The sequence below is a fragment of the Solea solea genome, chromosome 8 (genome assembly GCF_958295425.1).
Source record: "Solea solea chromosome 8, fSolSol10.1, whole genome shotgun sequence".
Classification (NCBI taxonomy): Eukaryota; Metazoa; Chordata; class Actinopteri; order Pleuronectiformes; family Soleidae; genus Solea; species Solea solea.
In genome coordinates, this window is record NC_081141.1 from 23,091,989 (window position 1) to 23,117,831 (window position 25,843).

The window sequence follows — 25,843 nt, forward strand, 5'->3', positions numbered from 1 at the left end:
TCTCATCACCCTCTCATAACACACCCCACCTCCCCACCAACCGAGACCAGACTAGACCATACCAACACTGACAGGATGGGAGGGGGCTTGGCCGCCGCATCTTGACAAATTGCCTTCCTTTCGGTGTCTCAAAGGCAGCCGCGCCGGAGCAGAACCGCTCTGACGTGCCTTTATGAGTCGTTTTTTAAAAAAAAAACTCCTTTTGGGCTTTCACGCCGCTCATCAGAGGAGAACGTGAGGTTTTCACACTCTTCTCTCCCCCCCTCCTCCTCCTCCTCCTCATCTCTCTTCCACTGGTGAGCCAGGCAGCAGAACAGGCTGAACAAAGCCATGAGAGGAGAGGAGAGGAGAGAGAGGGAGAGGAGCTTCTGCGAAGAAATGTCTTTCACTGACTCTGTCGCCTGGACAACCGGGTAAGAGAGGAGAGGAGGGGAGGGGAGCACAGGAGAAGGAGAAACAACCAGGGAAGAATATAAGGGGAGGAAAACAGCACATTATTAACTGCTGAGATTAGAGGATTCTTGTAGAGTGTGCAGGGGAGAGGTAGAGAGTCCCTCACTGTCTCTCCCTCTCTCCCTCATGAGTTATTAAATGTGATAATAAATGTGTAAATAATGTGTTTTGTCCCCCCAGCAGAGTGCGGAGCAGATGAATTTGAAGTTGCCCACAGTACAAGTGGACCCAGAAGGCCTGAACACTCCACCTGTAATTCTTATCTAATCAGCCTCAGGTAAGTCTTCCCTTGATGCTGCAGGCATTTTCTTTGATGGGGGGGCTGATGATGATGATGATGATTTATGATGATTCGTCTCATAGAAACACTGAAGGAGTGAGAAGTCAAGGCTGAGGGCTTAAGTAGTTATGTGGGGAAAATGAGGCAGAAAGTGTAAAAATTGTTCTGGTTTTGCTTGGAGAACAATTTTTCCTTCATGTGAAGTTTTTTTTCTCCTATTGTGTGAAAAAGAAACTGCCTTCCTCTGGTTGTATGCCTCATATTTATTCCCTTTTGTGTTCGCCATGGTGAGAGAAATCGCTCCTTCACGCGGGCGTCCTCACACAGAGCGCTGCGTGTCCTTCAGTGTGAGACAGTGAGGGGAAATGAACGCTGCTGTTGTCAGGTGCAAATGCAGTTTGATTTGTGCGTGTTAAGAAGAAAAAAAAAAAAAAAAAAAAAAGTCCAAACTGCATGTGCGCTCATGCATAAATATTGCACTCATAAAAAGCACTGCTGGTGGAATCAATGCCTTTTTAAAGCGAGCTGGTATTCTGGCTGAGTTTACACCAGAGGCAGCGTGTGGTGTCCATACTGGATGAGATGGAGACCAGATAAAGTGAGCGAGATTGGAAGGTTTATTTTTAGCCGCTGTCAGTGTTGGAAGGTTACAAATCTCTCACCTCTGTGGGGAGGAAAAAAAAAAACACACAAAAGACTCATAGATGGGTAGGGGGAAAAAAGAGGAGTGAGGGATGGACGGAGAAATGCAGGGTGGAGAGAGATGATGATGATGGTGGTGATGATGATGGTGGTGATGATTAGTGAAAGGTTCTGCGCTCCCACCTTAACTACCTGACACCATCCTGAGATGTAGTGCGGGGTAAGAAGTGCTGACACTCAGTGTTATATACAGTACATATGTGTGTGTGTGTGTGTTTTATTGTGTGGGGACCGAAAAGAAACACAAACGAACAGAGAAAATCAGCGCTGAGTTTTCACTTCGCCCTCTCGTTCTGCTGAACATGACACACGACACGACCTGGAACACAAGCCCAGTCCATGAAATACAGAGAATGAGGAATCTACAGCTGACAGACAGGTGTAACAACGTCCACACCTGGGCTCACTGTGTTCGATAAAGAGATAAATAAATCAATCCCTGATTGTATATTTATCAGGGCTGTGTCAATTAATCCATTATTAATCAATTACTAAATTATTCATCAACTATTCTGACAATCTGATTGAGTGGTGTTTTTTTTCTTAATTAATTCAAGTTATCGGTTTTTCCAGCATCTTAAATGTGAATATTTTCACATTAAACATTGTTTCAAGGACCATTTTATGACCCAAGTTTAGTTGCAGCACCTAATATTTATTGCGTTCACTCATTTCTTTCTCTTGTTGTGCCTTACAGGACACTATGAGTGAGGAATGTGGACCAGTAAGACAAAATAGAACTTACATTCGAGTAATATTACACAAATTATTCTTCCAGACCTTTTCCCCAGGCTTTAGACACAAACTTAAACACATCCTGTCATCACCTCCAGAGTATTTCCACATTTTGAAAAGGACATTTCATTCAGAATGAGGGCCGTAAAGGTGTCAAATTTACCTCATTTCGTGCTGAATATTGTTTTAAATCTGACATAATTGAGAGTGACGAGACAGATTCCTGAACTAAACGTCTCTGATGTGTCGATAAATTAGTTTGGACATAAGATTCACCTCAGTGATTGAGCTTCGTTTGAATATATGTTCCTCATCTAAGATCTTTTTTGCAGTTTTTCCTTCAAATTCAGCCTTTGAGCTCATGCCGCATGATTAATGAATATAATATCAATGAAACCTGAAAGTGAACTGATTTATTATGGGTTTTTTTTTCTCTCTAATCTTAGTTGTATTATCATATGACACGGAGTCTTTTGTGCCTGTTTTGTTTTGTTGCATCTCCTTATTTCGATAATGCAGCTAATCAGTTCTTGACCGGAGGTAAAAGTGAAAATCAATAAGTATTATTTAAAGAGAAAAGAGAAGAAAAAAAATCACAGAGCAGGTTCATTATTTTCCATTGATTCATTCATTCTAGTGTGAATGGGTTTTAATGGCCTCTCGGTGCCTTTTTCTGTTTAAATTTCAAGCCCACGTCTCCAGACAAAGAGGCAAAAAAAAAGAAGAAGCAGAAAATACAGTCGCTTTATTACAGACTGAGCCATATGGCAGGCAGCATTTGTTATTCCAATTCATGCAGAAGCCCTGAAAGCCATATTATTTTTAATGTGCACCTGCAAAGCAACAGTTCTTCCCCCCCCCCCCCCCCCCAATCTGTGCAGAAAAATAGCCGTGTTGAACAATCCTGGCAGCTTGTAAACACATTAGTTAGACCAGGCTCTGCACCCGGGAGCTCACAGTGCAGCTGTACACTGCTCATAATTATTGTGCACGAGCTGCAATGTTCCTCGGATGCGAGGCGGCGTCAGGCTCATCAAGACGGGGGGAGAAAGCGGTGCGTCCCCGAGGCCGTGCATCGCTGTAGTTATCTGCTCCTCCTCCTCCTCCTCCTCCTCCTGTACCTGTGCTGCTGCTGCCGCTACTGCTGCTGCTGCTGCTGAGCAGAGGAGAGCATGAGGAGGCGCAGCTGAGATCTTGTATCTTGTCTAATAAGCGCCGCGTCTATCAGACTCTAATGAGTTCCTGGAACTGTCAGCCTTGTGCAGCATTAATCAGCCTGGTTTTGATGATGAAAGTGACAGAAATGAAGATGTGGAGATGAGGAGATTCTCCTCACACTTCCATTTTTTTTTCTGTCTTTCTCTCGTTCTTTCTTGTTCCTTTCCTTGAATATTAAACAGCACAATTTCTTCTCGCTGATGTTTGAGGTGCTGCTGGTTTAGTTTGAAGTGTGATGGCTGTGGTGTCTTGTGTGGTATCTTTCTTTTGGCACAAACACAGACCGGTAGTCCTCATGGAGACTAAAAACCTGGTTCTAATGAGGCAGAACTTTATCCTGTGTGAATGGGTGAATGTCAAAACTGTAGTATGAACCCATAAATGGACTGTCTATGGGTTAAGACTTGGTTTTAGCTTTAGTTGTGATTGTTAAGGTTAGGTTAAGGGACTAGGAAATACATTATGTCTATGAGTGTCTTCACAAGAATGTGTGTGTATGATTGTGTCTTTTCTGGCATAAACACTGACCTTTCAGGAGACTAAAAACCTGGTCCTAATGAGGCAGAACTTCATTTCTGAGGAACTGGCTGAGTTTAGGGCTAAGAGTTGAATTGTGGTTGTGGTTAAATTTAGAGGTAACGGTTTGGTTAAGTTGTCCAAATGAATGAAAATCAATGCAGTGTCCTTCTGTGTGTGTGTGTGTGTGTGTGTGTGTGTGTGTGTTTGTACTACTTGAGGACCAAAACAACCTTATTGACCACAGGAAGTGAGGACATTTTGGCTGGGTCCTCACGTTCATGGCTGTGGATGAGTGTGCTCATGTGTGTACTTCAGGACCAGTAGTCCTCATGGAGACAAAAGAGGCAGAACCTAATTTCTGAGGAACTGGAGGTTAGAGATTGAATGAAATGAATGGAAATCAATGCAGTGTCCTTCAAACAATAGCTGCGACATTTTGTCTGGTCCTGACATTCTGTTACACCTTAAAAAAACAACAGTGGCTGTGGATGTGAGACGTCGAGTGAGTCGTCTCTCAGCTGCAAGGACAAGGCTTCAGTTCCTGCCTCCTCTAGTCTACATGCTGATGTGTCCCCCCCCTGGGCGAGACACTTAACCCCATGTTGCTTCTGTCAGCAGCGTGTGAAAGATGTGTGATATGAAGACAGCACTGCACACGGACACGCTGTATGAATGGGTGAGGGATGTTTATGGGGTTAAGACCTGGTTTAAGGGTTAGGGTGAAGGTTAGGTTAAAGCATTTGGATGTGATGGTTAAGGTTAGGATGGTGAAGGTTAGGTGAGCTTGTCTTTTCTGGCATAAACACTGATCATAGAGACCAAAAACCTGGTCCTAATGAGGCAAAACTTAATTTCTAAGGAACAGGACGAAGATTTGAATAGCAGTTTTGCTTCTTGAATTATTCCTGACTTTTCTGTCTTCTCGTGCCCGCGTTTGATGTCTGCTCGTCTCCTCCCGTCCTCTGTTGATAAGAGAAGCGTCATCAAAACAAGATGGAGATGAAATGTAACAGGATAATAATCACCTAATTACCAGAATGAGCAGCTGTGCCGTGTAAACGCACATCCATATCTCGTGTACTTATCAGAGATTGGTCACGTCGTTTTGGTCACGTTTGCTTCTGCTCCTGCGGTGAAATGTTTTAATAATAACGGCACATGAAGGGCACAGATGATCCGCGCCGCTGCCTTCAGATGACAGCCTGCAAATTCAGACAAATTATTTTCCTTGTGATCTGTTTTTTTTTTTTTTTTTTTCTGCACTTTTAAACACACACACATCCCAACACGGTTATTAAATGTGTCATGTTAAGAGAGCACAAGGTTCATATTGACACTGCGTGGGCAGCTGTGCCGCCATTAAGAGGTGCAGTGGTGTCCTTGTGTGCAGTTACATGACACCGGGGTTAATGAAGCTGAAGCGCCGTGTGGATTATGATAAACACCCAAAAATTTGCCCCCTCTTTCACAGAATATAAGACACAGTGGTGAAACTATTGGTTCTCTACTCGGCAGGTTTCTTTCTGTCAAAAGTGGGGGGAAAAAAATCCAGCATAAAAGTGGATTAGAATTGACAAAAAACAAACTCTGAGAGAGTGAAGAGTGGAGGCCGTTAATGATGTGACTGTGAAACACATCCACGAGATTTTATTGGACACACATCAGGTGCTTTTTCTCTCCAGCAGACACATTTTCCCATTTTAGAAATAAGCTGTGTTCATGTGTGTAAGAGACCAAACAAACAACAGGTTTTGTCTCTCGTGTGTCCGTCCTCTCTGTAACAAGACGGTCCGAGTCTCAATAATTGATACCAACATTGATCGGACAGTAGCTATCATCTGTGAATCCCTCTGTTTTTGTGATGGATTGTCTTTGAAGCTGCAGAGCTGAGCGCATCTATGTTTTTTTTACAAATAATAATCAACATTCAACATCGAACCTGACCGACCTGAAATCACTACTACTAACCGAACGAAAATCGCTGCACTTAGCAGACATTTGAATGCACACTGCACTATCAGGTTTGTGTTTGTGTGTGCTCCAGGTATTACTAATGTGGTGGGGACCTAAAACTGTCAAATTATGGGGACAAAAATCAAGTTTTAAGGTGATGACATGTTATATGGTTTAGAGTCTTTATCTTTGTGGGGCCTTTTTGTCGGTCCACACAACTTTAAGGGGCTTTTTCTGGGTTAACACTTGGGTTAAGGGTTAGGGTGAAGTTAAGGTCAGGCTTAGATCAGTAGTAGTTATGGTTAGGGCACCATCACAGTTGTGATGGTTAAGGTTAGGGTAAGGGGCTAGTGAATGCATTATGTCAATGATGTGTTCTCACTAAGATATAAAAACAAGATTGTGTGTGTGTGTGTGTGTGTGTGTTCCAGGTATTACCCATGTTGTGGTGACCTAAAGAACCACAAAACATACAAACCTAACGTTGCTCATTTTGACCTTGTGGGGACATTTAAAGGGCTTTTTCAGGGTTAAGACTTGTTTTTAGGTTTAGGCTTACAATTGGGTTTATGTTATGGTTGGGCCAAGGATTAGGGTTAAGCTCTTAGTTGTGATGGTTACGGTTAGGGTCAGGGGCTAGGGAATGCATAATGTCTATGGTGTGTCCTCACTTGGATGTAAGAACAAGGTTGTGTGTGTGTGGTGAAGTGGAGAAAGTGGCATCCATTGAGACGATTAGTTAAAAAACTGCCACTCTCAGCAGATAAACTCTGTCTTATTACTGCCACTCTGTCTCGTATCTCACTCGCGCTCGCTGTCAGTAATTAGACAGGTGAGATGATTTGCTGCAGAGAAGAATGTGCTACGTGGACGCTTGTTGTGTGCAAACCCACCTGTGGACTTGTCTCTCGTGATAATGGCTGACACGTGTCGACAGGGAAAATAATTAAATTGCAGCTTTTGGTCCGTCTCGCCCTCCCTGAAGATCTTGTGCTCAGCATCTTAAAGCAGAAGCCTGTGAATGATTTTCTCTCAGAAGCACTTGAGGACAATTTTCTCACTACATAGGACACAGTCACTGAGTCAAGTCACAGTGTTTGCTCGCGGAGCAGAACTTTGGACGTGACCATGTCCCTCCTTTTGTCAAATGTTTGAATCAATGGCAAAGACTTTCTACAAAACTTTCTGTACAACAAGGACCCATCTTTTTTAAAGGATGGCAAAGAATCATTACCAGAGAGCTGCATCTAAAGATTATTCTCATAATCGATGAATCTGACATTTATTTTCTTGATTGAGCGTTAAGCACTTTGGCTCATAAAATGTCAGGGAAATGTTGAAAAACGTTGATCGATGTTTTCTCAAACCTGGAAATGATGATGTTTTCAAATGTCTCGTTTTGTCCACAAACTAAAACGATTCAGTTTTAATGATTTCTTTGTCATGTGGAGCAAAGAAACCAGAAAATATTCACATTTAGAAAGAGAGAAAACACCCACACTGATTAATTAGCTATTAAAAATAGTTAACGTTTCATTTAGCGATCGATTATTAACCTCTTCATCGTTTCTGCCACAATATCAATCATAACAATGACAAATTTGAGCATAAAGTAGCGACTAATTTACAGAAATGTTTGTAACCTGGATCATTTCAAAGATATTCTTCAGTAAAAACTCCCCCCAAAAAATCTCCCACAATCCATCTGTGGATCCTTACCCAATGTTTGGGAATCCCTGGTATTGACCATGTACATAATGCTTGTAGTCTTCTGACTGAAAAATCAAAGATTTCAGTCTCAGGGAAATGTTTAAATCAAGTGAGAAGTAGTTCATTTTCCCCTTGACTTCCATTCACACTAAGCCCTTTTTTGCAACCAGTGGAGGTGGCCCCTAGTGGCTATTCAGTATATCTTTACTTCCAGAAAAGCCTCTTTCGGTGAAACCAGAAGACTACGTCCAGTTTTTAAATACAGTCTGTGGTTCAAACATCTATTCTGTGCCCATGTGTCCCATAAGAAGAAGACATCAGTGATGTTATGTGTCACTGACAGGTGCCAGCATGGACATGGACGATGAGCCGTTGCTGTTTCAGACCAGCTGGGGAGGAGAGGAGGAAGAGGAGGAGGAGGAGGAGAAGGAGGAGGAGGATGGAGAAGCTCAGGCAGCAGGACAGGGCTGTTTGTCCGGGGACGCAGGAGTGTGTGGGGTGTGGAGGATGGTGGGGTGGATTTACACGCAACCCTTGGCCAGTGGACTGGTTTTGGGAGTAGCCGTCCTGCTGCCATGTGCCCTATTTGCCTACATGCTCCTCTACTGCCCTCCTCTGGACATAGACCTCTCCTACAGTGCCTTTGAGGTTCACAGTCACTTTTCAGCCGAGCGCTTTGACGCCCTCACCATTGCCGTGAAGACTCAGCTGGGGTCGTGGGACAGACGTCGGCGAGACCTGGACATCGGTGAGTCTGAGGCCTTGCAGGAGCTTCTGCTGGAGAAGCTAGGCAGACAGATGGTGTTCAACAGGACAGACAGTGAGGACACAAGGTCCTCCACTCCCCGAAATGACCCTTCACAAGCAGGAGATAACCAGACCCGAGGAGCTGCAGTGAGCACAGATAAAAAGAAAGTGACTGATTTGGGTCTGGAGGAAATGGAGAAGCACAAACGCTCTAATCAAAGAGCAGAGGAGAGATCTGTGGAGAGAAATGGGACTGAGTCGCTCATTAGGAGGCGCAGGTTTGCTCCCAATTACTACCTTCAGAGTCAGGCTCTGTGGAGGATCGAGCTGGTGTTTGTAGCTCAGGGGGAGGGCGATCGCAATATCTTCACCCCGGAACGTCTGCAGACGGTTCACCGTGTGGAGCGACTGCTCATGCAGCACCCTCAGTTCCATCAGTTCTGCTGGAAGCCTCTGGAGCTGCTGAGGGATCTGCCTCTGGGACCGTCCTACTGCTCCCCACCCAGCTCCCTCCTGTCCTACCTCTACCCCAGTGAGCGAGGAGGCAAGATCTACTACGATGGCATGGGCCCAGACCTGGCTGACGTCCAAGGTGAGTCCACAGCCAGGAGTTTGTCTGCTGGTAGTTTTTAAGCGAGCTGAGCTCCAGCTGTGTTGATTTGCCCTGTGTGTGTGTGTGTGTGTCTGCTTTCCAGGTTCTCTGAGTCTGGCCATCACCCACCCACAGTTTTACTGGTACGTGGATGAGAGTCTGTCCCCAGAGTGTCTCTCCTCCTCCCTCCTGCGCAGTGAGATCCACTTTGGTGCTCCACTGCCTTCCTACTATTCCCTGCAGGACCGCACTGACGAGCAGAGAACACGCTTCAAAAACTTTGTGGTCCAGTACGCAGACATCCTGTCCAAGCAGTCCACCAGGTCAGGAACATGAATCGTTAATGTTTCCCATTAATCACAGAACATCACCTTCATCCCTTTACAGCAGAGATTTCAGAGAATTTCATCATTGTAGATCATTGTAGTATGCGGAGTGCGTTACTTTTTAAAAAATTATTTACATACATTTTTCAAGTTTCAATTCATATTAAAAAAAAATAAAAAATTTACGTCCTAAACTCACCAAATTTTGCGCAAACCTTGGCCTGAACAGCAGGTTTATTTTTATTTGTATTGGTATCTCTGAGGCTGTTTTTAAATAAGCTATAGAAAATAAACTTCACTTACTTATTTACACTTTGAAAAGCACTGCTTCACAATGTTTACTTTATGGCGTTATAGTCTCATGTACTATCCAATCAAGTTTTGGAAAGCACTTTGAAAACAACTGTACGGTGACATTAAAACCCACCAGTCTTGTATAAAGTACTTTCAAGGGATAATTGAGTAAAAGTACAAGTATCTTACCAGAAAATGACTTTGGTAGAAGTTGAAGTCACTTTTTTTCTAATTTTACTTAAGTAAAAGTCTTAAAGTATATACTCATAATTTACTGTACTATCAAAAGTAATTGTCTGATATTAAATGTACTTTAGTTTTAGAAGTAAGAGTTAGGATTGAGCCATGGTGCAGAGATCGTTTAGTCTCTTCTGTCATGGAATTAACAGAATAGTTTTCATACTCATGTCGCAGCAAATGTAGATCTGCATTTTCTTCATTGTGCAAAATAAACAAACATAAAATAATAATAGTCGTGCGACACCGAGTGTAGAAGAAGGCAGCGACCTATTCAGCTACTGTTTCACTCATTAGTCATATCGGCTCATACCGATGTTGTGCCGATGATATCGTGCATCCCTAATTGAAATCGTGGCGTGCCTGTTTTGCTGGTTGCAGTCAGGTGAAGGTGCTGTATGGAGGCACGGAGCTGTTTGACGACGAGGTGAGGAACATCTTCTACAACGACATGATGTTGGCCGTCATCAGTGGAGGCTGCATCACTGTGCTCGTCTTTGTTCTCACCTCCTTCTCCGGTACAGTATGAACACTTTCTGTCTTTTTTCATACGTGTAGTGGTTTGCAGCCAGAAGACCCGGACATGCAGATGGTTGTTTTTCTCTGTGTCCCTGTGATGGACTTGTGACCTGTCCAGAATGTACCCTGCCCATCGCCCTATGTCAGCTGAGGCACAGCAACCCTCAAGTGGAGGATAAATAAAGCAGTAGACAGATGAATGGATGTGTACGTATTTAAAGTGCCCGTCGATAATCTCCTTGTTTCCTCATCTCTCTCTAGTCTTTCTGACTTTCTTCGGACTGGCCAGCATCGGACTAAGTTGCCTGATGGCACTTTTCTTATACCACGTTGTTTTTGGTGTGAGATATCTGGGCATTCTCAACGGAGTGGCAGCTTTTGTCATTATCGGCATTGGTGAGGAGAAAGAAAAAAAAAATATGCCGTTCATTTTTTCCTTTAAAGTGTCTCTCCCAAGTCTTTAAAGGTCCAGTGTATAACAAACCCATAAAGTATGTTTTTATGAATATTTAATGGCTTTAAAATAAATAATGTTAACTTAGGATAAGCTTTTTTGTGTACCTAAGGTAAGGGCTGACATCTTATTTGCCATGTTTCGACAGCAGCTTGAAGCATCTTATCGTGTCATACCATACAGCATCGTATTGCATCATATTGCATCGTATGGTATGGTATCGTAAGGTATCGTATCGTATCGTATCGTAAATTTGTTTGTACACAATAATTACTGAATTTAAGGAATCAAAAAATAAAATAAACCCAAAATTGAATGTATTATGATTATAATTAGTCGTTGTAGTTGTGGTAATAGTAGTAGAAGAGTAGGGGAAGTCAGTGAATCTTACACACTGGACCTTTAAAGACCAGTTTTTCTGCTTGTTTCAGAGTGTCAATGCCACTTTTATGTGTGTGACAGCACTTTTCTCATCTTCTATCTCAGGGGTGGACGATGTATTTGTGTTCATCAGCACCTTCAGACAGGCCTCTCACCTGCGTCAGCCGCAGCAGAGGATGATTTACACCATAAAAACTGCCGGCCGAGCCACTTTCCTCACCTCCTTCACTACTGCGGCTGCCTACGCTGCCAACACCTTCTCTCAGGTAATCATAGATCAAAAATAACAGTGCGCTTAATAGGATCTGTGCAGGACCTACAAGTGACTGCTCCGTCACGGCTGAATGGAAGTGCTTCTCTCAGCAGCAGAGAGCTATTTTAATGTGATAAGCCCCAAATTAAATGTTTCAAGGTCTTTTAACACTGCGCTCCGTGTCAGATTCCAGCCGTGCATGACTTTGGCCTCTTCATGGCGCTCATCGTCAGTTGCTGCTGGCTGTGGGTGTCCGTCCTGATGCCGGCCGCTCTGTGTATCTGGGCTCGGCATGTGCAGCCACGTGAACAGGCCTGGTTGAAGTGGTGAGTCCTTTTTCCCCCTGACTTTAAACTGTAAATCACAACTCTGATTAACACACAAGAGTAGGGTCATTCATTCCCATATATATTATTATTTTTATGTGAACATGGGATAGATTAATAATCAGCAGTCTTGTATAATGTACCTTAAAGGGGTACAAGTATCTTACCAGAAAATTTGCTTTGGTAGAAGATGAAGTCACCTTTTATAATATTACGTAAGTTAAAGTCTTATATGACATTTACCGTACTAAGTATCAAAAGTAATTTTCTGATATAAAATGTACTAAAAAAGTGAGCAGTTATGATTGAGCCATTGTGGCTCAGTGGTAGGAAGAGTTGTCTTTCAACTATAAGGTTGTGGGTTCAATTCCTGACTCAGCTTGTCTGTATTTGAGCTTTGTTACATAACTCTTTATTTTTCATTGTAGCCCTCACTGCACACAGGAATTAACCTGTGTTTATGTCAAAATCTACGGTGGCCCTGAAGGTCGATGCGATGCAGCACACCAGAGAGAACATTTCAGAGAGAAAACACTTGAACATTTCAGAGAGAAAACACTTGAACATCCGTGAAAAAACACTTCACCTTTTCACAAAATGAAACAGTTTGACCGAACAAAATGTTTTAAACTACAACCAAATACGACAAAAATCACAGAAAACACTTGAACATTTCAGAGAGAAAACACTTGAACATCCCTGAAAAACTCAGTTTCACAAAACAACACAGAACACCTGAGATGTTTGAAGTGCTCTTTATTATTATTTTGTGAAATGTGTTTTTTGAAATATTACAGTGATTTCTGTAATGCTCTTTTTTCTAGAATTTTCCAAACATTTTCTTACATTTTTAAGTGTTTCTGTCATTTTTATTTGAAATGCATTTTTTTGTGAAATGTTTAAATGTTTCAGGAAATCTTTATTTAAATTTTTTTTAAAACGTTTTTAAGGGTTTTGTTATTTCTATATTTTTTTCGGTGAGATTTTGAATTTCATTATTTTTTTTTAAATGTCTTTAAGTGTTTTTGTAATGCATTTTTCTACCATGTTTTTTTTTGTGAAATATTGAAATGTTTTCTGAAATATCAAAGTGTTTTCTGAAATGTTTTTTTGTGTGTGAAATGTTGGTGTTTTTTGAAATGCTGCATTGCGTTGACCTTCAGGGCCTCTGTAGACACCACATGTGATTTGTAATTCCACCATCTCTCTCTCTCGCTCCCTGTCTCTCCCTCCCTCTGAAGCTGGAGGTTGTTCCCGTGCCTGTCAGTGAGCCAGAGTCCTTTGTCAGATGAGGATGATGATGTGGCACTTCTGTCGGTGGAGCTGGAGCCATGTGAGATTATTATCTTATCTATTATAGTCATTGTGTGAATGCAACCTTGGGGGAGAAGGGGAAAGGTGATGAGTCCAGGCAGTAAAAACAGCTCCTGTCCAGACTCAACCAAACCCCCCGTCTTTGTCTTTGTTCAGGTTCCTGTGACACAGATGGTGACGCAGCTGTTCTGTCCCTGTCTGTGGAGACACCGCTGTCCCCTTCAGGACAGCAGCACGTGGGTGTGGTGAGCACGAATCTCCAGTGGGCCCTGAAGAACTTAGTGGCAGAGCCAGCTGTGGAGCGACGTAAAGTCGTCTTAGGTGAGATTTGATATAAATCCATCTATCTTCTTTCATCCTCTATCCCCTTAACTCAGCTGGTAAGTAGTTGTGCTTTGAAGCCATAGTCCTGGGTTTGAAACTCACCTGTGACAGACAGATACATGCATCTACTTCCTGTTATTGACTCCAGATATGAAAGTCAACTGTGAAAAGTTAGTTGTCCCCAGTGTGTCCCCAGGTTTAATTGCACTTTTTTCTCATTTGTTTCACATTAAGTCAGACATTTTCTTTGTTTGTGTGTCCAAAAATACTGTGTAGAGCATTGCTATCAGTAGCAATAGCATTGCTAACAATTGCTAACAATTGCTAACAATGGCAAGCCAAAGATACAGTGACATCCATGTGTTTTTCCCGTGACGTCACTAAACACTTCTGCATCTGATGTAAATGAAATCATAAACACTTCTTGTCTCCGCCCACCCGTGCGCTGTTGCTGTATGCACACAAACGCTCCCTCAATTGGGTCTGATAGTTTTGCTTGACAGAGTTTTTATATCATGTTTGTTAATGAAGAAGACAGAAGCAGAATAAATAACACCAATGACAGCAAAACAAAACACTGCAGCTTTAACATTTACATTCAACCTTCTGTTTAACTTATTTGTTCAGTTTTTCTTGACCTAGTCTGTCTTTTTTATTTGTAAGCACAGAGAAATGGAATACACTGAGTCCCATTCCTTGTGCGTTCAGTCACATAACAAAGCTGATTCTGATTCTAATTTTGGAAAAGAAGCAGTGAAATTCTGTCATTGGTTTTTTTTTTGTTGGATATTGGGTTCAGCTCCTGGTGAATAATTCAGTGACCTCAAGCTTAAATAACAACTACTGAGGAAGTGCTGTAATCTCTGTTCCCCTCCAGGGGATTCAGTTTGTCAGTGGAAGTGCAGGCGCCGCTCATGAAGTATTCACCCGTCCTCTTCAGGAGTCACTTTAATTGATCCTTGCTCCTGATCTGCCCTTCAGCCTCTTTATCTACTCCCATCAGATCCTCCTCTCTGCCATTGTTTGTTTGTTTGTTTTTTTCACCGTCTTCCTCTCGGTGCAGGTGTCTTCCTCCTGGTTCTGCTCTTATCTGCCGGCTGCTGCTGTCTCCTGAGGCCGGCCACTCACGCTCCTCTGCTGTTCCGCCGGGACACAAACCTCCAGACTCTGCTGGCTCTGAGAAGCAACCTCAGTGGTCAAGGCATCTCCTGCCCCATGTGCTCAGGTGAGATGGGGATGGAAAAAAAAAAAAATCTACACCGCAGTTAACTTTAAAGATCCAAAAAAATATGTTGTTGTTGTTGTTGTTGTGCTTGCAGGTGTATTCCTGGAGAAGCCCCACTCTTTATACAGCCACACTTCGGTGTCAGGTTTTAAGTTTTCTACACGAAAGCAAGGTCCGAGCTCGATGACGTCACACGCTAAAGTGAATTCAGGTACCAACCAAACAGGTAAAAACATCCGGCACATAAAACCTCGTCCTTATTTAATCATTTATTTAATGGGGATGTTGGATCAACTCTTTGGTCATATTTCTTTCTTGGCTGCGCTAAGGGATAAACTTTTCACCACTTTTTAAAGCCTGTATATATACTTAGACTCTTCTTCGTTGTTTTCCTGACTGATTGGTCTTTTGACTCCAGACTGCCCGTCCAAGTATGGACGAAAGTCTTGCCTGTCTGTGTCTGTTGTGTAGAGTACTCTGCTGGCATCATTGGGCGTTTGTTGGAGCAACAGCCCAAAACATAAAATTATAACTTACATAAATGACTGCACCTTTATTATCATTGAAGCCAGTATTTAAGTTTCACATGTGTCCCTTAATCTCTGATGACACATCGTGGTCATTTTATGACTTCATACAGCAGAATAAATGTCTTACAGACCTGCTTTAAAGCCTCTTCCACAACTTTGAAATATTGCACACTGTGCTGTTTTCAGGCTCTCTGCTGACAGTGCACATCTCAAAACTGGACCTCGGAGCCTCAACAACCCTCTATCGCTTCTCCCTCAACACCAGCGTTCCCTCGCCATGGAAACTATGCAGCGCAGAGCCCAAAGAAGTGTCATCGTTCCAGGTTTGGGAGCAGATAAAGTGAATTTAATGGTATTTTTTATGAGCAGTTGTCGAGTTTTGGTGCCACTAAAAGTAGCTTATTACTAATCTTGCTTTATCCAAATAGGCTTATAATCAGCCCCAGAGCAATTACACCAGCAGAATGACAGTGTGTGTTTCCCATGTGTACCACCCGTACCCCAGCTGGATGATCACATCTGGCTCATGCGAGTCCCGTCATGGCTGGACGCCAGAGTTTTCCTTTTATGTAGCAGGGACTCCACAACAGACGCACAGCAGGTGAAAGGAAAAGAAAGAAGAGTGCCTTTTTTCAAGTGTTTCAGAGGAGAATGTGTGATTTGAGCTCTGCTCTCGCTCTCATCTCAGGAGGCTGTTCTTTGCACAGCAGCGTCTCAGACCTCATCCCAGCCGCGTGTGTGTCAACCCGCCTGGCTGCGGCATCAGCTCTGGGCCTGATGGACCCACACAGGGAGTCTTTTATTCTCCTCTCTCCACTGGTGAGTGCAGTGTTTGAGAGTCTGAGGCTGTTTGTTTGCCATACGGGGAAAAACAGTTTCTCCACTAGCATGTGTCAAAACATGTATTTCTATATCATTTTTGTCGAGTTGTAAAAACAGAAATAAAAAAACACAGTGACATGAATATTTTATTTTCCAGTCCAGCTTCTTAAAGTTGCAGTCTGTGAACCTTCCAGTGGGTTTTTTTTCCTCCACAGTGCTGCAGTTGTAGAGATATTTTTACACTGAACAAATAAACGCCCATGCAAGATTTCTCTCTGCTTCTATTTTCAAAGGTTCCTCATCTGCTGCCAAAACGAACCCATCCAAAACGTTTGGCTTCAACCCCTGCAGCGGCGGCGTGTGCGGCCGCCCGGCGGTGCGTCCCCTGGTCGACACCGGGGCCATGGTTTTTGTCGTGTTTGGAATCCTGGGAGTGAACCGCACTGAGCACAGGGACAACCACGTGATTGGAGATATGGTGAGCCGTCACACCTGCTCCATTCATTCCCAATCAAGACACATATGCAGGGCCAGATTTGACAAAAAAAAAAAAAAAAATAATAAAAAATGATGGTTTTGATTTGTTTTTTTGTTCCATTTCCATCTCCAAAGGGCAGCATCATATTGGACCCAGACTTTGACATTTTCCAGGAAATGGGATATCTCTGCAAAATCTGTAAAGCCATTAGTGCAAACACGCAACTTGTGAAACGAGGAGGAGCTCAGTGTCTGCCTTCAGGTGAGCTGGAAGAAGTGAAAAATATGAAAACAAGATAGCAATATTGTTATTTTCTTTTGGTAATTGAGTTAAATGTCAAATCAAATTGTATCTCTCTAGTGGCTTATGTGGAAGATGTATGGACAAAACATGACATCAGAAGAACATCTGGCTTTTATGAAATCATTTCTCACCATAGATCATAGATAAAAATGTAGATTAAAGAGTGAAGCCTCAGAAGTAGGATGCCACCAGGGTGCGACTCTTCTCTGTTGAGTTAACCCTTAAACACACCTACACACATTTTTGTGTTTTTTCGCTTTTAAATTCTAGAATATTTGATACTTTTTTCATGCATATTGTTAAAAATACTCAAAAAATACACTCAAAAATACTAAAACATGTCATGTATTTATTTTTTTTATTCTATTGCAAACAACATGAACTAAAATACTCACACTAACACAACTATGGACAAAAATGTTATTTTTGATGCATCCATCATGTCAAAAACATGGCAATTTAAGGGTTAAAAACTTAAAAAATGAATTAATGTTTGATATGTATGATAAGGACTGATGTTGATGTTGCTGATTTTGGTGCTCTAGGTGTGTTAACGTGAGTATTTTATGATAAATTAATAAAAATAATATAAAATGTTTCTATTTGAAAAATAAAATTTTTCACATATACCACGCTGCAAAAATCTAACCAAATAATCCAGTTTGCATGAAGTATATTGAAAAGTATTGAACTGTCAACTTTCCATTGTGAAGCCTCAGGATTTTCTCACTGTAAAACATCAGTGTGAAAGAGTTTATAGAAGAATGAAATGTCGTTCTACAATCTGACACATTGATAAATGTCAAACCTCAGAGATAAAAAGGTGATTTAAAGGTCGTGTTCTTTCTCTCGTTCTCTTCAGGCCACAAACTGTCATCTATTCTGCCTCTGCTTCATCCTGAGTGTCACTCTCTCCCTGAACCAAACCTGCTCCCGGGGCAGCTCTCACACGGAGCAGTGGGGATGATTGGAGGAAAGGTTCGCTGGCTGTCCATGGCCTTTGAGTCTGTGAGGCCCCTTTTATCTGTCAGCTTTTCATCTGCGAGTCACAATTGTGCCTAAAGCTCTTCTTCTTTTTCTTCTTCTTGTCTTCTAAGACCACGTACAAGGGGAAATCCTCCTTTCAGACATATTCCGACTTCCTCCAGTGGGAAAACTTTGTCCAGGAGCAACTGGCCAAACTCCCACAATCCTCTGCTCTGCAGCGAGGTTTCCAGACCTGCGAGCACTGGAAGCAGATCTTCATGGAAATTATAGGCAAGTTTTTGTGACAGTCATCATCAAAAGCATTAGAGGCCAGTTAAGGTCACTTTGGTTCACTTTGCTGTGCTGTGCAGATATTTTAATTTCAGTGGTTAAATACAAGGTTATAATAGTTGAGTTTAGTTTTGCTAGTTTTTATTTGTTTTTATTTTGTGTTAATGCTTAGTTTTAGTGTTAGTTTGAGGTTTTTTGTAATATGGAGTATTTCTATTTTTATTTCAGTTGACGAAAGATATATATTTTTATATATTATTTTGAGGTTTCGGAAACATTGACCAAGATTTTCTTGCATTTACTCGATCGCGAAAATAACCAACAGATTAATCATTTATAAAGATAATCATTATTTACTTGTTTACCGTGTCACATAATTCTTCTTCATGACATTTATTGGTTATACTGTGCTATACTTGCACTGGTGTGACGTCTCTCTATTTACATCGCTGACACAGCTGTCACTCTCCGTCCCACACACTTTCTTTTCTTACATTTGTTACATTTCCTCTTTTTTTTTTTAATCGTTCCTGATGTTTTTTAAGTAAACTATTGTTTCTGTTTTGTTATTTCGCTGCCTATATATTTGATTTTCTTATTTTATCATGTTAGAATAATTAAATAAACTAACAAAGCTGGAGTAAGTGACCAAACGGATGAAAGTTTAAAGCGCATGCGGTTTGTCTGTAGGTGTGGAGAGCGCCCTCTGGAGTCTACTTCTGTCTCTGGTCATCTGTGTGGCAGCTGTGTCTGTGTTTACTGCACATCTTCTCCTGCTGTTACCAGTTCTTATTACCATTCTAGGTAAGAGAGTTTATTCTTTTAAAATTGAATATCCATGTCTGAGTTGGTGTAACATGTCTGAGTTGATGTGTGTGGGTTTTTTCTTTGTTTCTTTTTTTTGGCCTTGCGCAGGAGTGATCTGCCTGGTGGTGGCGCTCATGTACTGGCTGGGTTGGGAAATGGGAGCAGTGGAGGCGATTTCTCTGTCCATCCTGGTGGGATCATCAGTGGATTACTGTCTGCACCTGGTGGAAGGATACCTGCTGGCCGGGGAGACCATGCCCTCTACGCCTGCTCATAACTCGGTATGGGAGTGTACAGTAATGATGAGTCATGAGGAAAAAATGTTTGTTCACTCTTTACTCACTAACACCTCATCCACATGGAATGTTTTTCATTTTGTTCTTACAAGTTTCCCGTAAAAACACAACGTTGTTTCAAAAAATGTTTTTTATATACATGAAATATGACTATAACTGCTGTAGTATATATGCCAGGCCTGTAGCTGGCACTGTAACGCGAGCACAGACAAGTTTTATCTGTCGCCGTATTGCGAAGCTGTTTGTGTGTAAAATACTGTGTAGCGTTGTTATGAACTGGTATTGCTAACAAAGGCTAGCCTGAGAGCGTGGTCATCTTTGAGGTGACGTCACTCAAATCAGTTTTATCTGTCGACATGTTGCAACTCACGATTATTTTCATAACTGATTCAGCTGTGAATTATATTCTCGATTAAGCTTGGTCCATAAAATATTGAAAAATGTTGACCGGTGTTTTTACAAACCTCAAAATGATGATTGTTTTGTCCACAAACCAAAATGATTTAGTCTTAATGACTTCTTGAGTAAATGAAGCAAAGAAACCAGAAAATACCAAGAAGCCGAAAACTAGTCTGTCTTAGAGCAATCTTGCTATTGAGTGTTTTGGAAAACTATGACCTGGACGAAGGAGAATCCACACAGATTTCACTCCCACTTAATGAAACCAACCAAAAGTCTGAATGAAATGACGTACTGTGTTTTCAACATGTATGTATTTACTTTGCATAGAACATTTAAACTACGACTTGATAATTGTGCCCTTTCAAACTGTGGTTTTGATTTGAAAAGGATTAATAGTTCATCCAGACTAATGACTAACAATCTGGGCTTTAACGATTCCCCCTGAGGGCTGATGTATGAGGAGGAGCGGCTCGTCCCATTAATCTGTGTTTTGTTTGCAGCCTGCAGCGGAGAGGCGGGGCCGGACCCTGGAGGCGGTGAACCATGTGGGCGTTGCCATAGTGTCCAGCGCCGTCACCACGGTGATCTCCACGGTCCCTCTCTTCTTCTGTGTCATTGTGCCTTTCGCCAAGTTTGGCCAGATCGTGGCCATAAACACAGCCGTGTCCATTTTCTTCACCCTGACCGTGACGGTTGCCATGTTGGCGTGCATGGCCCCCTCCCGCTTCAGCCGCCCCCCCGCCGCCGTGCTGAAGGCCAGCCTGGCCGTAATGGCCGGCGCAGCCTTGGTAGCGGTGCTGTGTTGGGTGGGAGGTCAGCTGGGAGCGTTGGCCTGGCGATCGATCAACGCGTAAACAAAAACAAGTCCTGTCCACCTCGTGCGCACACACACACACACACACACACACACTGATGTCAGGCAGAAGGAGTTTCTCTGGGTGCAAAAAAAATTAAACAGAAGTGAAATCTCTTTTCTGTTTTCCCTGAAGGAAATGATCCCGTACCTTACAGCACAAAGATGTCAGAATCACCTCTGTAGTTAGAAGCAGTTTGTCATCACAAAAAGACATTTTTATTACCTGTTGTCCATCATTACATTGTCAAGTATTGAGAATTTAAGAAAAAAAAAAAATAACCTCACTTGCTGAGAATGTCTTGTAAAAAACGTTGTGTTTGTGACTCAGGAGCAGGTCGACCTCTCTGATGATTCAGTCCGAGGCGTCGCCCTCCGCTTCACAAGTGCAGGTGATTGAGTCATCGTTGAGAAACACTCGCTGAGTCATGTTTTTTTTCTCTTCTCTTCATTAGTGTAACTTACTGAGTTGTGACGATGCTATACTGACTGTTCTGTGACCTGCTGTTTGTGAAGAGCGGATGCTGTGAGCTCTGACGTCCGTGAAAGATTAGTGTTCAAATGATTCATGGCCGCCTTATTTTTCTATTACTCTCTTTGCTTTTTTTCAGTATTTGCATTGAATGTGATTTGTAACACAGTTTATGGACAATTTAAAAAATGGTCTCGGCCCAGTTTTTTGCACAGTTTTGTGTTGTGTGATGTAAACGTGTCCGTGTGCTGCTGCTGCTGCTGCTGCTGCTCTCACACACACACACACACACACACACAAAGCACACACACTCTGAAGAACTGACATCTCAGATCTCCAAACTGCTTCAAGGTCTTGTTATCCTGCCGTCTGCTCTGCTCCTCAGGTGGTGCACCCTCTACGTGCCCTCCACCGCACTCAGCAGCTACTTACTATAACCCCCCCCCACCCCCCTTTACGATTTATAGTACCACTCAAACCCCCATCGCTCCAGTCCGGCCTGCGTCGAGGGCTATTTGTCAAAACTGCAAAACACAATCATGGTTACAGAGATGGCACACAATCGAGTGCGATAAGCGTAGTAAATGTCTCTTTTTGTATGTGTGTTTCTTTGGATTGTAAAATAAATCCGGTGTTGAAAGCCTTGGTGATTTTTCTTGTATTTTTTTCTTCTGCATTGTTATGTAATGAAGCAGCGGAGGGAGATGAAGACACTGTCACTGCCTCGGCTCATGGTCACATAATTATTGGTGGAGCTTCTGTAGACAATGGGCTCACGTCTGTTTGACGTGTTATTTATTATTCACGTGCAGCGGCTCGTATTTATTAAAGCTGCAGCGCATAACTTTTGCCGATTTTATGTCGATTAACAAAGAGAGCTGTGTCCTTTTGCTCTTTTCAAGCAAAACTATCAGACCTGACTGAGGGAGCATTTGTGTGTGGGGGGGGGGGCAGGGCAACAAGCATTTAAACGGTTTAACACCTGGGTCATTTGAGCAGCAGAATTCCCTTTTGTGAATGTTCTTTGTGTTTGTGGCCATCTTGCATTACGAGTACGGTGCCGCTGTGTGTCTTGACATAGACATACTTATTTCTCAGTACGGGAATGTCAACTGGTAACATGAGATTTAAAAACTGAATTTTCTTGTGCTAATAGGCTTAATCAGTATTGACAATGGTTTGAATTAGGGGCATGTCAAAATATCGATTTGGTGATATATTGTTACTAATACTAAACTATGACGTTTTTGACCGATTTTGGACGACATACTATACTATGACTTTTTTGTCTCATTTGGACGACATACTAACCTATGACTTTTTTGTCTCATTTTGGAAGACATACTAACACCTATGACTTTTTTGAACGATTTTGGATGACATACTATACTATGACTTTTTTGTCTCATTTTGGACGACATACTAACCTATGACTTTTTTGACAGTTTTTGGACGACATACTAACCTATGACTTTTTTGACAGATTTTGGACGACATACTAACCTATGACTTTTTTTTCAAATTTTTGGACGACATACTATACTATGACTTTTTTGTCAAATTTTGGATGCCATACTATACTATGACTTTTTTGACCGATTTTGAATGACATACTAACCTATGACTTTTTGTCACATTTTGGACGACATACTAAACTATGACTTTTTTGTAAAATTTTGGACGACATACTAACCTATGACTTTTTTGACAGTTTTTGGACGACATACTAACCTATGACTTTTTTGTCACATTTTGGACGACATACTAAACTATGACTTTTTTGTCAGATTTTGGGCGACATACTATACTATGACTCTTTTTCTCATTTTTGGACGACATACTATACTATGACTTTTTTGTCAAATTTTGGACGACATACTAACCTATGACTTTTTTGTCTCATTTTGGACGACATACTAACCTATGACTTTTTTGTCAAATTTTGGACGACATACTAACCTATGACTTTTTTGACAGATTTTGGACGACATACTAACCTATGACTTTTTTGACAGATTTTGGACGACATACTAACCTATGACTTTTTTTTCTCATTTTGGGCGACATACTAACCTATGACTTTTTTTTCTCATTTTTGGACGACATACTATATTATGACTTTTTTGTCAAATTTTGGACGACATACTAACCTATGACTTTTTTGTCATATTATGAACGACATACTATATACTATGACTTTTTTGTCAAATTTTTGACGCCATACTATACGATGACTTTTTTGACCGATTTTGGACGACATACTAACATATGACTTTTTTTTCACATTTTGGACGAGATACTAACCTATGATTTTTTGACAGATTTTGGACGACATACTAAACTATGACTTTTGTGTCAAATTTTGGACGACATACTAACCTCTGACTTTTTAGTCAAATTTTGAACGACATACTATACTATGACTTTTTTGTCAAATTTTTTACGCCATACTATACTATGACTTTTTTGACCGATTTTGGACGACATACTAACCTAGGACTTTTTTGTCAAATTTTGGACGACATACTAACCTATGACTTTTTTGTCATATTATGAACGACATACTATACTATGACTTTTTTGACCGATTTTGAACGACATACTAAACTATGACTTTTTTGTCAAATTTTGGACGACATACTAAAGTATGACTTTTTTGTCAAATTTTGGACGACATAGTAACCTCTGACTTTTTAGTCAAATTTTGAACGACATACTATACTATGACTTTTTTGTCAAATTTTTTACGCCATACTACTATGACTTTTTTTGACCGATTTTGGACGACATACTAACCTATGACTTTTTTGTCAAATTTTGGACGACATACTAACCTATGACTTTTTTGACCGATTTTGGACGACATACTAACCTATGACTTTTTTGTCACATTTTGGACGACATACTAAAGTATGACTTTTTTGTCAAATTTTGGACGACATACTATACTATGACTTTTTTGATCGATTTTGGACGACATACTAACCTATGACTTTTGTGTCACATTTTGAACGACATACTAAACTATGACTTTTTTGTCAAATTTTGGACGACATACTAAAGTATGACTTTTTTGTCAAATTTTGGACGACATACTAAAGTATGACTTTTTTGTCAAATTTTGGACGACATACTGTACTATGACTTTTTTGTCACATTTTGAACGACATACTAACCTATGACTTTTTTGACAGTTTTTGGATGACATACTAACCTATGACTTTTTTGACAGATTTTGGACGACATACTATACTATGACTTTTTTGTCAAATTTTGGATGCCATACTATACTATGACTTTTTTGACAGTTTTTGGACGACATACTAACCTATGACTTTTTTGTCACATTTTGGACGACATACTAAACTATGACTTTTTTGTCAGATTTTGGGCGACATACTATACTATGACTTTTTTTTCTCATTTTTGGACGACATACTATACTATGACTTTTTTGTCAAATTTTGGATGCCATACTATACTATGACTTTTTTGACAGATTTTGAACGACATACTAAACTATAACTTTTTTGTCAAATTTTGGACGACATACTAACCTATGACTTTTTTGTCTCATTTTGGACGACATACTAACCTATGACTTTTTTGTCAAATTTTGGACGACATACTAACCTATGACTTTTTTGACAGATTTTGGACGACATACTAACCTATGACTTTTTTGACAGATTTTGGACGACATACTAACCTATGACTTTTTTTTCTCATTTTGGGCGACATACTAACCTATGACTTTTTTTTCTCATTTTTGGACGACATACTATACTATGACTTTTTTGTCAAATTTTGGACGACATACTAACCTATGACTTTTTTGTCATATTATGAACGACATACTATACTATGACTTTTTTGTCAAATTTTTGACGCCATACTATACTATGACTTTTTTGACCGATTTTGGACGACATACTAACCTATGACTTTTTTTTCACATTTTGGACGACATACTAACCTATGACTTTTTTTTCAAATTTTTGGACGACATACTATACTATGACTTTTTTGTCAAATTTTGGATGCCATACTATACTATGACTTTTTTGACAGTTTTTGGACGACATACTAACCTATGACTTTTTTGTCACATTTTGGACGACATACTAACCTATGACTTTTTTGTCAAATTTTGGACGACATACTATACTATGACTTTTTTGACAGATTTTGGACGACATACTAACCTATGACTTTTTTGACAGATTTTGGACGACATACTAACCTATGACTTTTTTTTCTCATTTTGGGCGACATACTAACCTATGACTTTTTTTTCTCATTTTTGGACGACATACTATACTATGACTTTTTTGTCAAATTTTGGACGACATACTAACCTATGACTTTTTTGTCATATTATGAACGACATACTATACTATGACTTTTTTGTCAAATTTTTGACGCCATACTATACTATGACTTTTTTGACCGATTTTGGACGACATACTAACCTATGACTTTTTTTTCACATTTTGGACGAGATACTAACCTATGACTTTTTTTTCACATTTTGGACGAGATACTAACCTATGATTTTTTGACAGATTTTGGACGACATACTAAACTATGACTTTTGTGTCAAATTTTGGACGACATACTAACCTCTGACTTTTTAGTCAAATTTTGAACGACATACTATACTATGACTTTTTTGTCAAATTTTTTACGCCATACTATACTATGACTTTTTTGACCGATTTTGGACGACATACTAACCTAGGACTTTTTTGTCAAATTTTGGACGACATACTAACCTATGACTTTTTTGTCATATTATGAACGACATACTATACTATGACTATTTTGACCGATTTTGAACGACATACTAAACTATGACTTTTTTGTCAAATTTTGGACGACATACTAAAGCATGACTTTTTTGTCAAATTTTGGATGACATAGTAACCTCTGACTTTTTTGTCAAATTTTTTACGCCATACTATACTATGACTTTTTTTGACCGATTTTGGACGACATACTAACCTATGACTTTTTTGTCAAATTTTGGACGACATACTAACCTATGACTTTTTTGACCGA

At 40.7% G+C, this 25,843-nt stretch overlaps 1 protein-coding gene across 3 annotated transcripts; it reads left to right on the plus strand.

Moving 5' to 3' along the window:
- Window positions 1-139: 139 nt before the first annotated feature.
- On the plus strand, window positions 140-21,425 carry disp3 (dispatched RND transporter family member 3). Of its 3 annotated transcripts, none has more exons than XM_058637074.1 (22): window positions 140-413; window positions 634-730; window positions 7,914-8,909; window positions 9,013-9,232; window positions 10,148-10,284; window positions 10,547-10,681; window positions 11,226-11,386; window positions 11,560-11,699; window positions 12,941-13,032; window positions 13,170-13,334; window positions 14,401-14,562; window positions 14,657-14,773; window positions 15,279-15,415; window positions 15,521-15,693; window positions 15,781-15,911; window positions 16,208-16,392; window positions 16,527-16,653; window positions 17,558-17,703; window positions 17,793-17,952; window positions 18,643-18,756; window positions 18,868-19,040; window positions 19,958-21,425. In XM_058637074.1, the coding sequence occupies exons 3-22, from the start codon at window positions 7,922-7,924 to the stop codon at window positions 20,309-20,311; spliced, it is 4,017 nt and encodes a 1,338-aa protein (XP_058493057.1). In that variant the 5' UTR covers window positions 140-413; window positions 634-730; window positions 7,914-7,921; the 3' UTR covers window positions 20,312-21,425. The 3 variants fall into 3 exon arrangements, with proteins under 3 accessions (XP_058493057.1, XP_058493055.1, XP_058493056.1); XM_058637072.1 differs by having other exon boundaries at window positions 141-413; window positions 14,657-14,788; XM_058637073.1 differs by having other exon boundaries at window positions 141-413; window positions 637-730; window positions 14,657-14,788.
- Window positions 21,426-25,843: the final 4,418 nt, after the last annotated feature.

Coding starts and splice junctions, on each gene's coding strand:
- disp3 (XM_058637072.1), top strand. CDS start 7,922: ATGGACATGGACGATGAGCCGTTGCTGTTTCAGACCAGCTGGGGAGGA. Junction 10,682..11,225: donor TTTTGTCATTATCGGCATTG/GTGAGGAGAAAG, acceptor CTTCTATCTCAG/GGGTGGACGATGTATTTGTG. Junction 14,789..15,278: donor TTCAGGTACCAACCAAACAG/GTAAAAACATCC, acceptor TGCTGTTTTCAG/GCTCTCTGCTGACAGTGCAC.